The sequence below is a fragment of the Pongo pygmaeus genome, chromosome 5, assembly GCF_028885625.2.
Source record: "Pongo pygmaeus isolate AG05252 chromosome 5, NHGRI_mPonPyg2-v2.0_pri, whole genome shotgun sequence".
NCBI classification, from domain to species: domain Eukaryota; kingdom Metazoa; phylum Chordata; class Mammalia; order Primates; family Hominidae; genus Pongo; species Pongo pygmaeus.
This window is the reverse complement of record NC_072378.2, coordinates 57,437,998-57,452,013: the sequence shown is the minus strand read 5'-3', so window position 1 is coordinate 57,452,013 and position 14,016 is coordinate 57,437,998. Positions and strand designations below refer to the sequence as shown.

General features: G+C 41.0%; 1 protein-coding gene across 19 annotated transcripts in view; it reads left to right on the top strand.

Moving 5' to 3' along the window:
• Positions 1-14,016, top strand: part of DST (dystonin) — a 481,968-nt gene that overhangs the window by 101,677 nt on the left and 366,275 nt on the right. For 7 of the 19 annotated variants that reach the window (XM_054493139.2, XM_054493138.2, XM_054493136.2 and 4 more), the window contains exon 1: positions 6,625-7,282. The exons of the other annotated variants lie outside the window; for them this stretch is intronic. In XM_054493139.2, the coding sequence (XP_054349114.2) occupies positions 7,192-7,282 (91 nt within the window). In that variant the 5' untranslated portion in view covers positions 6,625-7,191. Of the gene's footprint in view, positions 1-6,624; positions 7,283-14,016 lie in introns of those variants that run through there. 19 annotated transcript variants of the gene reach the window in all.

Genomic DNA, 14,016 nt, shown 5'->3' with positions numbered 1-14,016 from the left:
ACAGTTTTTTTTTTTTTGCCTCCTATACTGTATTGCAAAGTTGGTACTTTCTCTTCCTCCAAGGGGGGCTGGAAGGGACCAGCCCAGATTCCAGCCATCAAGGCAGCTGAGAACCCCCTTTTTGTCCCCCCATGGGATTTTCTGATTACGGGAAAAACAAACAGTGCCTAGCCAGCCATTCTGTAGTCAGGGTTTCTGGGGCAACAGCCTTGAGCTTCTTCTGGCTTCTGCTGTGAGATGCTGGCTGGCCTACCCAGGCCTTTGAAGAGCAAGGGGTGGAGTGAGAAAGGGGAGGTGGAGGGAGGATGGAGACTGAGAGTGAGCAGGGGTAGACTTGGAGAGTCAAGGCAGACCAGAAAATGTTTAGTCACTGAGGCCTGCCTCCTTGCCCTGTTGAGAACTTTCCCGCAGGTCTGAGGCTCCAGCGAAACGAGTGCCTATACAGATGACACTGCCCATACCAGATGTTTGACTCAGCAGAAAGGGAAGATAGATGAAAGGAGGGTGTGAGTGAGAAGTTACTGGGGGCTGATGGCCCACTTAGGGCATCAAAATGGGATGCCTGTTCTATGTATTTTTTGGAAGGTAGAAGGTGCTTCTGGGATGAGAGTTTTGATAGTAGTGGCAGAGATGGATATTTTGCTTTCAGTAATGAAGGAGGGAGTTATGACAGGAGGACAGGGCAGGTGTTTGTTAGGGGGAATGAAATTATATAAATTGGGAAAAACTCTACTGGGCAGGAAGTCATGAGAAGTTAGTAGTACTAACCATCATTGTACACTGCAGGTGGGGAAGACATTGAAGAACTCTATGTTCTAATGGGATGCAGTGTACATGAAGGTGTTGATGCTGTTAGTAGACTGTGGAGTCATTGATGCAGGGGCCATCGCTTGTTAATTGTAAAATGTTCACTGAGTTTGTAGGGATAGCTGTGAAGCTGGTGGCAGGTGATGCACTGGGGATCTCAAAATTCCATTCTTTAGAATTTACAGGCCAGGCGTGGTGGCTCATGCCTGTAATCCCGGCACTTTGGGAGGCCCCGGTGGGCGGATCATGAGGTCAAGAGATTGAGACCATCCTGGCCAATGTGGTGAAACCCCGTCTCTACTAAAAATACAAAAATTAGCTGGGCGTGGTGGCGTGTGCCTGTAGTCCCAGCTATTCTGGAGGCTGAGGCAGGAGAATTGCTTGAACCCAGGAGGCAGAGGTTGCAGTGAGCTGAGATCTTGCCACTGCACTCCAGCCTGGCGACAGAGCAAGACTCTGTCTCAAAAAAAGAAAAAAAAAATTGCATGAATTCTTCAAAAGCAGAAAAAAATAAAATGAAACAACAAACAGTAGGGAAGCATATGATGTAATTTAATTTAATTAATTAATTTATTTTGAGACAGATTCTCTCTCTGTCACCCAGACTGGAGTGCGGTGGCATAATCTTGGCTCACTGCAACCTCCGCCTCATGGGTTCAAGTGTTTCTCCTGCCTCAGCCTCCCAAGTAGCTGGGAGCACACGCATGCACCACCATGCCCAGCTAATTTTTTTTTTGTATTTTTAGTAGAGATGGGGTTTCACCATGTTGGCCAGGCTGGTCTTGAACTCCTGACCTCAAGTGATCCACCCACCTCAGCCTCCCAAAGTGCTAGGATTACATGCGTGAGCCACCACACCTGGCCTATGATTGTATTTTAAATAAATATTGGTAAATTAGCTTTTTGCTAGACAAATCATAAACAATAATCATACATGGAGGATAGACTTGGGGGGCCAGTCCATAAATATCTGTTTAACTTATAATGTGGCTAAATCATGAAATTTAGATATATTATGTGTTAAACTGGCCACTGATCACCCAGTGTGAGGATGAGGGTACAGGTTATCTAATGGAATTTGGTGCTGTAGATACTATGAAAACATAAAATTGAAATTTCAACTTCTAATTTTGTTATGTATTTTCATACTCTTCCTGCAACTTACCCCCTCCCTGAAATTCACCCTTTTTAGGAAATGAGGTGAAGTTCAGAAATGGTGTGAGGATGTCTGTAGTGGTCATTACTTAGTAATAAAAGAGCTGAGAGTTTAGTATTTTTATTTGTTTTTAAGGTCCTAAAAATAGAATTGATGGTGAAAGTGTCTATTGAGTCAAAAAGACTATGTGGTCTGTGGGATACCTTAATTCACCCACATTTAGCAACTACGTATTGAGCCCCTGCAATAAAATGAAGATTAGCATACATTTCTGCCTTTAAAAAGTCATAGTTTCAAGAGAGATTGGTGAATGGATACAAACTTACAGTTGAAAGAAATGAGTCCTAATAGTCCATAGCAGAGTAGGATATCTATAGTTAGCAATAATATATTGTATATTTCAAAATAGCTAGAAGGAAGGACTTGAAATATTACCAATACATAGAAATGATAAATGCTTAAGGTGATGGATACCTCAGATACTCTGACTTGATCGTTACACATTCTATGCATGTAAAAAATACTTGCAGTATGGTACCCTCATTAATATATAAAATATCATGTATCAGTAAAATAAAAAAGAATAAGCTGGAAAAGAAAGGTCATAGTCTAATATGATAAATGGATGTGTTGTTAAACAGTTACAACGCGGTAATTATTAGTTGTTACAGCGATTAGTTGTGATGGCTATAAGCACCTAAAATTAAAAGAACCCAGAGGAGAGTGTAATTAACTTGGGGGGAGAAGGGAGGCATGGGAGGTTCCTGAAAGGTTTCTGAGAGGAAGTGCCACTTGAATTGAGATTTAAAGAGCTTGATGGAATTAGGGTGAAAGGGAAGCCCACTTTAAGGGATGGAACTACAAGAACAAAGGTAGGGAGATGGGTGTAAATGGGAACTGCAAGTAATGTGTGTTGCTAAGTGTGGGATTTGGAAGGGAAAGGCAGAAACTGTAAAGATGTTTGTGTACAATCTGAGGCAACTGGACTATTTATGTTGTAAGTGCTAGGGAACCATTGAAAGATTTTTAAGCAATGGAGTGGCATAATCAGGTTTACTGTTTGGAAAGTCGTATTAGTGAAGGTGTCACATGTCTTAACACTTCTTATTATTTATTTGTTTATTTAAAAATTTACTTATGAGTTGAGGGTTTGCTCTGTTGCCCAGGGTGGAGTGCACTAGCATGATCACAGCTCACTGCCACCTCTAAGTCCTGGATTCAAGGGATCCTCCCACTTCAGCCTCCCGAGTAGCTAGGACTACAGGTGTGTACCACCATGCTTGGCTTATTAAAAATTTTTTTTTATAGAGATGGGTTCTCATTGTGTTGCCCAGGCTGGACTCGAGCTCCTGGACTCAAGTGATCCTTTCTGCCTGGGCCTCCCAAAGTGCTGGGATTATAGGAGTGAGCCACAGGGCCTGGCCAACTTCACTTTTTTTTTTTTTTTTTTTGAGACAGGGTCTTCCTCTATTTCTCAAGCTGGATTGCAGTGGTGTGATCTCAGCTCACTGCAACCTCTACCTCCCGGGCTCAAGCGATCCTCCCACCATAGCCTCCCAGGTAGCTGGGACTAAAGGTGTGTGCCACCATGCCTAGCTAATTTTTGTATTTTTGTAGAGACAGGCTTCCACCATGTTGCGCAGGCTAGTCTTGAACTCCTGGGCTCAAGCAATCTACCCACCTTGGCCTCCCAAAGTACTAGTATTACAGGTGTGAGCCACTGTGCCTGGCCCAACTTCACATTTTTAGTTTTTAGTGCTTGTGTATCTGTTGTGGTTTCATCATATTAAAATCTGAGACTATAGTATGTTTACTTCTTATCTCCTAGGGTCAATGTGAGAATAAAACAATGAAATATAAGGAAAGGGGCTTTTAAACACCCATTGTATAAATGCTTTTTACATATAAGCAATACAGATCTGCTGTTGTTGCCTACAGGATATTGTAAGTTGGGTTTTTCAGTCATAAACTACCTATAAAGTTACATGGTTTGTCAGTGATAATGCTATTTTAAGAAAAGGATTTTTGTCCTATCCAAATTCTTTGAAGTTGGAATTGAAGTATCAAAGGAGAATCAGACTTTGAACTCAGGCAGACTTGGGTTTTAATTCCTCCTCTGTCCATGACTAGTTGTGTTTACTTGGACAATTTACCAAACTTATCTTAGCCTCAGTTTCTTTATCAAAGGGTCATGGTTGTGGTGATTAAATATAATAGTGAATGCAAACAATTCTGCTAACTCCTTGGCACATCAAATGCTCTATAAATGATAGCTTACCCATGGCCAGATGTTCTTCTAAGCACTTAATATGGTATCATATTTAGACCTCCCAAGAACCCCATGAAGTAGGTACTATGATTTTCTCCAATTTCAGTTCAGAATCTGCTGAGAAAGGAAGAGAAACTTTGCCAAGGTCATAGTGTCAAGAAGTAGTAGAGCTAGGATCTGAATTGAGTCCAAGCTATTTACTGCTATGCTTTTGCCTCTTCTCTATGGAATACACTATTATTATTAGCATATTGACCCAATGTTACCCTTCCAAGAATGCATGGGGTAAAGGCTGTTTTTAAAAACAATCCCAAATGCTGCTTCTGCTCATTTGGACTGGTTCCTTAAATGGATGATTAAAATTACTAAGTGTGTGCTGACTATATTCATAAAACTGGGTGCTACTGGGTGTCAGTCTCTGATGAAGGCTCACACGTGCCTTCAATGACCTTACTCATTGTAAAGGAGACATTTTTGAGAGACCTATGTCTATACATGTGTGGTCTATAAATGAATGACTCTCAGGGACTTAATTGCTAACCCTTTTATTTCAAGAAGGTGTCCCATATGATGCCTGGTTGTTACTTCATGAACTAATGTGCACACAAATGCATATTGAGCTGTAAGAAAACTCTAGTAACCTTAAAGACTTACTGGGACGATGGTTCAAACTCAGATTATAAACCAGTGGTCAGGATAGAAAAAAGAGATGTGGTCTTGCTTTGTTTGGAGTAACAGAAGTAGGCCAGTTGCTGAGGAGTGCTCCAATTCTATCTCGTCAGTTTTTTTTTTTTTTCCACGAGTACACAATTTTTTCTTTCAAGAGGAACTCATCCCTATCTAAGCATTAATGGAAAATGGTCCATAGTTCACAACACCCAACGCTAACAAAGAAATAAAAAATCATGGAGGGCAAAAGGTCAGTATATGTGAAAGGAGGAAATAAGGAAGGAAGATTTAGACAAGAGGTGAAGTTGACATAGGTCAGACCGTCAATAATCAGCTGATTTATCTAATAATAGCAGTAGCAATGAGGTATCATCCTGTCACTGTACTCCAGCCTGGATGACAGAGTGAGACCCCACCTCCTAAATAAAGTAGTAGATGCAGCAGCTAATCCTTATATAACACCAGACATTATTCTAAACTTCATTTACTATACGACTTTATGAGTTAGGCACTATTATCACTGTTTTACTGATGAAGAGAGTCTCAGAGAGGATAAGTAACTTGCCCATGTGACACAGTAAGGAGTGAAGATTCTATCTACAGCAGCCTGACTTCACTGTTTTTTTTTTTGAGACGGAGTCTTGCTCTGTCGCCCAGGCTGGAATACAGTGACATGATCTCGGCTCACTGCAACCTCCACTTCCCGGGTTCAAGCAGTCCTCTGCCTCAACCTCCTGAATAGCTGGGATTACTGGTACCCGCCCACCACGCCCGGCTAAATTTTGTATTTTTAGTAGAGACAGAATTTCACCATTTTGGCCAGGCTGGTCTTGAACTCCTGACCTCGTGATCCACCCGCCTCGGACTCCCAAAGTGCTGGCATTACAGGCGTGAGACACCGCGCCCGGCCAGTCATTACTCTTAAACACATCCATTTACATGCCTGGGTATCAGTTGGTTCCTCCAATGGACTCTTAAACTCACTTACTTTAGTATATGATACACATATATCTAATTTAAGGGAACTGTATCCATTTTGCTCAGTTTAATGGATACTAGTACTATGGAGAATGAATAATAAGGAGAGAGCAGGAGGGAGGTGATGAATATCGGGCTGTTGTGAACCTATAGGCCCGCCGCGGAGCCCAGCAGCAGATGCGCCTGTGGGCTCTGGGGGGCAGAAGGGAGGGACCGCGGGCTGGTCCTCGGCAGCCTCGCGGCGGCCGGGCGCTCAGGCGCAGGCGCGGCCCGGCTGTCAGGCGCTGATGCGCGGGGCCACCTGCAGAGGCCTCCTCACCCCGTCCCCGGGATGTGCCCTAGACGCGGACCCCCCTGCCCTCCTTGCCCTGTGTTGTCACAGATTGACCTGAATCCTCCCACGCCAAAAAGATGGGTGGAAGAAAGTATTTCCAACCCTCCCCCCGATCATCCCTTACCCAGGGAGAGCCGCTGGCCCCTCAGCAGGGGGCTGCGAACGGCGGTGGAGCGATCTGCGGCTTTGTTTCTCAGGCACCTGTTGTGGATCCCAAATAGAAACGTCGCCCTTGGGGATCCGGGACCGGGCAGCCAGTGTCCGGGGGTGGGCGGGCCTGGGGAGGGGGCCCGGGGCGCATGGCTCTGCCTGGGAGGGAGTGGCCGAGCGGCGCCGGGGCCGAGCTGAGCCAGCCGGGGCGCTGACCGCCGCGCTCGCCCCCTCCCTTCCGCCCTCCGCCCTCCGCCCTCCACCCTCCTCCCTCCCTCTCTCCCCGGCGCGGGCGAGTGTCTGCAGCGCGGCGGCCAGGAAATGCCGCAGATGCGCCGCGCAGCATCCCCGGTGGAGGCAGCGCGCCGGTCCTCCCGCACCGCCGCCGCGGCCTCGGCCCGGCCCGGAGCACGCGCCCCGTGCAGGGCCAGCAGAGCGGTCGGCGCGGCCGCAAAGGGTCCGGGTGCCCGCCGGCCCCTGCCCGCCCTCGCCGCACGCCCCGCTCCTCCGCTTGGCGTGGCGCTGCTCGTCGCCGCCCCTGGGCTCGCCGAGATTTGCCGCTGCTGAAACCCGAGAGGGACTCAGGCTCCCGGAGCCGGGCGGCCCACCATCTGCCTGCCCGAAGGCCTGGGCGTTTCCTTTGCCGGCCCCGGCGCCCGCAGCCTCCTGCGCCCCCGCTCTGCGTCTTCGGCTTCCGTGCTCCTAGCCAGCGTGCTGCTCCTTCCTCTTTTCCAGTTCCCAAGGCTGTGTCTTGCTGACTGCGATACTGTCCGGGGGTTACGAGGGGGAGAGGGGAATTGGTCAGTCATCGCTTAGATAAACTTCGGCATGGCGGGTTACCTCTCCCCTGCTGCTTACCTGTACGTGGAGGAGCAGGAGTACCTCCAGGCCTACGAGGATGTCCTGGAGAGGTACAAAGGTATGTGGTCCCTGCCCTGGAGCTGAGGAGCTTGGCACGGATCAGAGGGGCAACCGCTGCCTTTCCTTAATCAGAGCCACCACTGCTTAGGCACGAGTAAACAGGTGTCTGGACCAGTCTTGGGAATGGACCAGGTCTTTTTGCATGGGATTTAGTACCCGCAGCGGAGGGAGGATGGTGGGGTGGGCGACAGTCCGGAGACGCCCTTAGATGAGCGGTAGAGAGGGGGGAAGGGGGTTTGGTTTCCAAGAAGCACATTGCGTTTTCTCTCCCTTGTAAAAGCTCTTAAGCACTACGCGTAATCATAATTCTTCCTGGGAGGGTGGATACCGATTATTCTCTGTGGGATTACTAAGTCATTGCTGCTGCTGCTTGGCTAGAGTATTGGTTAGCCCTGTAAAAAAGGTTCAGCATCACTAGATCATTTTCCTTAAAATGATCTTTCTTATTTGAAAAAGTTTGTGACTATATACTTACTCTGATATATTGTAAAAATTATTTTATAGCGTGATGGATAAAAGACTTTAGTGAGTTTGTTGTAAATTTAAATGTAAAGAATGTATTTTGAGATTTTTTTCTGCCCATCCTTTATGTTCAGGAAATTCTATGCCAATCTGATATTTATGTTTTAGTATAATGTTTACTTTGACTTCATAGTTAAATATAATGACGAAATACAAATTGCAGCTGTCCATTTTTTAAGTGTTTCTGTCTCTGGAAATGTATTTTTAAGTGTGTATATACCATCTTTGTATTGTAGCTCCCAAAACACTCCGAACTCAAGAGCAGCTCACAGAGGTTTAACGTATTTATAGTGAATAGTGACCCATTTCATAGGTAGGATTGCAGATGGTTTTATATCTTTTGAATATTTGCTTTGGGTTTGGTAACTCAATGTCAGTAAATTCAGTGGTATTATATGGTTAACGATGCATGTAGTTTTCTATTAGTAGAAAGTAGAAATAAAAAAAAATTGAACTACACAATAAAATTCCAAAGCCTCAAAAAGCCCAAATACACTCACAATTGTTTTCTCTCTTTGTAGAATATGTTTTGTAACCGAAATTCTTGCAATCCATGTAGAATTTTGTAAACAGTACAATGAGAATTCCTTTGTGCCAAGACTCTTATTGTGTATAATACTGCCACTGAGCAAGTGCGGTGATATTTTAGGCTAAAGCACATTTGTGACATTTGTGTGTGTGTGTGTGTGTGTGTGTAATATACTCATGTTTACCTGCATCACTCCATTTTAAAGTAAGGTTTGTAATTAGTTGTTTCCAGAGCTTTAAAAAGGAGAAATATTGCAATATAGACCAACAAACCTTATTGAAGAAATACATCTGTGCTCTATACAGTCAGAAACAAAAAAATCTGAAAGTTCTAAAGTAGATACATTTTATACTTTTGAAAAAAATTATAGCTGAATGAATTTTTGTCACATGAAGTTTTACCTAAGTGACACGTGGGTGATTTCAGGTGACTGAAAACAAGTGCTTATTTGACTTTGTCTAAAAGAAGTAGGCATTGTTTAAAAGCTTGTCTTTGCCTTTGGAAATAAAAGGAAATTAAAGATCTGAAGGCCAATGTACAACAATCAGTATTGCCCTTAAACATATACATTTTCAAACATATTGTTCAGACGTCACTGAAAAAATGATGGGAGTTTTCCTCATTTTTACTTACGGTTTTTAAAATGCTTAGTTCATCAATTTGTACTTGGGCTTTATAGCTGTGCTATGTTTTTAGTCATGGAAAGGAAAGTAAGAGTATTGGGCAGTGTATTCCATGAAAAGCTGGAGACCTGGAAAACTCATTGTTTCCCGATGTGTTTTGAAGCCAGTTATGATTTCCCATCAGTATCCAGTATGATGACTTCACTACAGTGCTTATTATCCTGATGACTTGCTGTGGGGACTGATCTAATCACAAAAGAATTGTAGGCTTTGAATAGGGAGTGTCAGTTCACTAAACGTTCAGAGTACGGTTGCTCACTTTCTGAAATCATGCATTGTTCAAAACATTTTATGTTCTCATTTAAACTTACAGAGAAGTCATTTTGATTTTTATTTCTGACAGAGTTCCTTGGTTACAGAATGAGTTTGCATTCGTCTAGAATATTATCAGGTTGCCAAGTTATCATATGCCTCAGCTGTTGAGTAGTGTAAGTGGTGGAGTCAGCTGGAACCAATTCAAAATCTGCCTGTTGTCAGAAATGTAGAATTGTAATAATCTATAATATTAGGAATTATGAGCATTAGATTTAGAAGTCGAGAGTTTTGTTGGGTCTAGTCTTCAGACAGCCTTGAGAGGACTTCAAATCAGACTCTGTAGAAAAACAAGACTAGTGGAGAGTGAGCGCTAATTATTTATGGTGTAGTCAGTCTATTCTTGTATCTTGCTTTGGTCCGTTACTTCTGGGCAAAAATAGGCAACTGTTTGCTGAATTAGAATAACACAGAAAGAGCTATTTGCTACAAAGAAGGGTGCAGTGTTCTGATTCATATTCGAGTCCTGTTACTTGTAAAATATATTCATGGAATATTCAGGCCATCTGATTAAAAAAATATTTCTTCAGCTGATACCAAACTTCGGCTGAATAAAGGCATTTATTTTTGAGTAAAACATAATTCTTTATTATTGCTTATGCTAGAAATTGTCTACATCAGAGTGGCTTTCTTTTATATCTACAGTAAATTATCCAGTGTATCTACCGTGTAATACAAAACATTCTTAGTAGCTTAGCTTAAAAGATACAGTAGTATCTTATTTTTCTTCTTAAGTGTAAGGAAACTAACCCAAATGCTGTTATTGTAAATGATTAATTAGTTCTCATCTTATGAAATTCTGCTTTTTGAGTGTATCATTGGAATATTTGTTTTCCCAACATATTGTTGCTTTGTAGTATGATGTTAAGTGAGAAAATGAGATAATGTGAATTCAATACATTTTATTCTATACCTTAGAGATGTAATTTTAAAATGTTACATTATTTTGGTCCACCAAAAGGGTTATTTTTCTACTGATCTAGAAGTAAATCCGTTGTACCTAGACAACCGTAATGAAAGTGTTGCATTTATCATTCTCTATGAAAGCTGAATGGAATGGTCGTTTTGGTTACTTATCTGTAATATCACTAACCCCACTCCACCCCCTCACCCCCTGCAAACTGCTGTTCAGGCAATAGGCAAAGTTTTCTCTGTTTTTTACAAATACCTTTTATAATTGCTTTAGTTTCTTCTCTCATTGGGGCTATAAAATCTGCTTATGTGCATGGTGACAAAAGGAACGAAGACTACCATAATTTTCATTTTCAGTTCGGGTTTATTGCCTTTATTGATAGGTGATTAGTAAAAATTCTGTCATTTTACTCTGTAAATCGGCTCTGACACTCCCTTGAATTGAAAATTGGAGTATACAGGTTTCAGGGAATTTCTCTGCAGCATGTAATGTTCTAGCTCAGTGGTTTTCATTTGGCTTCTAGGATTCTGCAAAAACTTGATTTCAAATTTCTTCTGCTCATGCTCTGTTCATAGGTTAATAGTTATATAATAAGTGAACTTTAACTGTGCTGCATCATGATAATATTATATTATAGCTAGTCGTAATAGTGTAAGTCTGGGATTTTTGTTTTCTTTTAAAAGTGAAACAGGTTGAATTTGCTGAGTGTTAGTTAAGATTATGTTTGATTGTTTGTAACAGAAAACAAGTGATAGTGCTTAGCCAAATAGATGTTTTCTTTTTCTTAGGTACTCAGAAGTCCTAAATAGGCAAAACTGGGTTGTAGGGTACCCCCATTTGCTAGTAGGGACTCAGACTCCTCTATTTCTGTGTGGCTATTTATAGTGTATCTTGTGGTCGTTTTGTGATCACAAGATGGCTGCTCCTCTTCCAGCCCTTATGTCTCCATTCCAGGGGACAGCTGTTCCAGGGGCCATCTCTATCTGCAGGTAGACTAGGAAATGTAGATTTTTAAGCTGGTTTCATTTAGTGCCCTGAACAAAATTGAAGTTTTGTTTGTAAAGAATAAGGAAAGAATGGCAACTGGTTTTGCAATCAGCAGTGTCTGGCACATGGAGGGCAAAGTGTGCTAAAATTGGAAACTAAAATTGTGCTAAAAAGTGTGCTAAAATTGGAAATTTGGATACATATTAGCAATCATCACACAATATATTTGACTTCACTAAAGTTTGAAGGAGATCTGAGAGCTCCATGAGGTTTCTGAGTATTTTCAAAATGATGCAATTGAATGTTTTATGTTACAACATGGGTTTGAAAAGTCATTCTCACCAAATAATTAGGATTAAATTGTGTTTATTGCCTCACACAATAAGGAGTGTATATGAGTTCAGAAATGTGGGAAATTATTAGGTATTGTTAGTGAATTTAATTTTAAACTTCTACTGCTCTTTTCAGTTTCTTTTGTTCTTAGAGAGTTATCTCAACATTTATTTAGCCCAGAGACTTTAAAAAGAAGGCTTATGCTTTTAAAAACTTCTAGGTTTTTTGTTTGTTTGTTTGTTTTGTGTTTGAACAATTTGGAGATGCTTGTTTTCTGGCTCAATAACTTTTTAGGTAATCAGTGTAAGGACAGGTGGTGAAAACAATTTATTGTCTTACTGCTATCTTGTAGTCTGACAAAGAAGTGTTTGTATTTCTGCCTTTGGGTCATATGTGCCTCAGGATCCTGGCTCTGTGGGGAGCTGGAATATTTGACCAAAGCATCTTCATGCAATTGGAGATTATGAAAATATCTGAAGCTATAGAGGTGATAACAAGATGGAATATCTAGGCTGTCATGTTCATTTCTGTTTTAGTTCCATAACTGAGTATAAAAGTACACAAGAACATACCCAAATCATGTGGCCTGGTGGACTAATTGGGAAGAGAAGATGATTTGTAGTTTCGAATGTTTGTTATTTCATATTAAGTAAACATAGATGCTTCTGTTTCATGGAAGTCTGTCTATAATGGCTTTGAAAAAAAAAACAGGAAAGACTTCCGTGTCCATTTCTTAACTCTTAATATTTCAAGGATTACATTCTACCTACGTCCAAGGAGGAATTTCAGGTAATTATTTGCTGAAGTATGTCATTGTTTCTGTAAGTGATCAAATGAGACCCCTTCTTATTCATTTTTTTTTTTTTTGCTTGTCATTTAATGCAATTTTATTTGCTTTTGTTTTCTGACCTGCCTCATCTCTCCCAAAAGAAGCAGCAAATAATTCTGCTTAGGCTGGGGAGAAGCTTTATATTTGGGGTCAAATGGGATTTCACCCTGTGAGAAGGTGAAAAGTACCAGGGAGGAAAACTCCAAGAGGAGAAACTAGCATGGCTGTTCCATTTCATTGACATAATTGCCAAAATCATTTTGATCGTTGGCTGAAGTGCACCATAGGTTTCAGGGAAAGGATTGGTTAGAATTTGTAGGAAGATGGATATGGATGAATGATGGAGGGTTATGCTGTACCAGATTGAAAGCAGTCTTGAGTGGCATGCCCAGGACTGAGTTTGGGCTTTATTCTTTAGGCCGTGAGGGTGACCCTTTGTGATCCCCAGCAGGAAGTTAGATAGATATTAGAAAGAACACTCTGGCAGCAGGGTGGAGGACTGAGTGGAAGGGAAGACTCAGGCAGGGAGACAGGTTATGTGGGTACTGTAAAATTATAGTGGTTGGAATGGAAGGCTGATTCAAGAGAAATTTCAGAAATTGTCAGGATGGCTGATTAGTTGGTTCTGCACGTGAGGACAGGAGGTGGGTGCAGCAACTTTTGTTGTTGAAGTTATGTCCGAAAAAGTTTGAAATGTTTCCTTTTTAAGTTTTTTAAAAACTTGTAGTATGTATTTATTAGAAAAGGTGTTTTTAAAACATTTTTATTATTAATCACAATTAGACCTTTCTTGGTAGTTAAATGGAATGAAAGCTATTTTGCTTGACCTTGGAAATACAGCAAGTAGTGTGCCCTAGAATACTGGAATGCTCTATTTAATGTAGAGCACTTTAAGTAATACCTTATCAGTCTGTTTGTTGTGAATCCTCTGAGCATGATTAGTAGCATCTTAGAGCAGTGGATTTGTTTTCCATAAGCAAATAAAATAATTGAATTCATATCCTTTTAAAAGGTAAATATATATGGTGAAAAAACTGTCAATATATTTCAATAATTTTTAATATTTGTTTTGATTTCAAAAATCTTAATTTATTCTTTGTTTATTTTCTACATAAACTTCAGCAAATATGTAGAGTTAGTTTGGTTTGGTGTATAAAATGTTAAGTGGTTTTATGTTCATTTAAGTTCTCGGCTACCCTACAATTTGAGCCTTAAGCCTTAAATTTTAATTTAAAATTGCAAAACAATAACTACCATTTATATGTCAACCTACTCATATGCCTGGCATGATGCTGGGTATTGCATATGAAATACATATATGTTATATATATATGTAAGTTTAAAGAATCACATAGCTATAGTGGTAGAAATGGCATTTGAACATCAAATATATATTTGGCCTAAACTATATATTTTTAGTGTCATTATGTTGACTGGGAGATATTGCAGAAATAGTTATGAAAATATATTTATTAAGATTCTGATTTTGATTAATACTACAACTTTCTGAGATATGTTAAATGCATGAAATTGAAGTTAATAGTTTATACATTTATAGATATTGCTTTTATTCAAATATTAGATTTTGGAAGTCAAACTGTTGTGTCTTAGTTGTATTATCAAT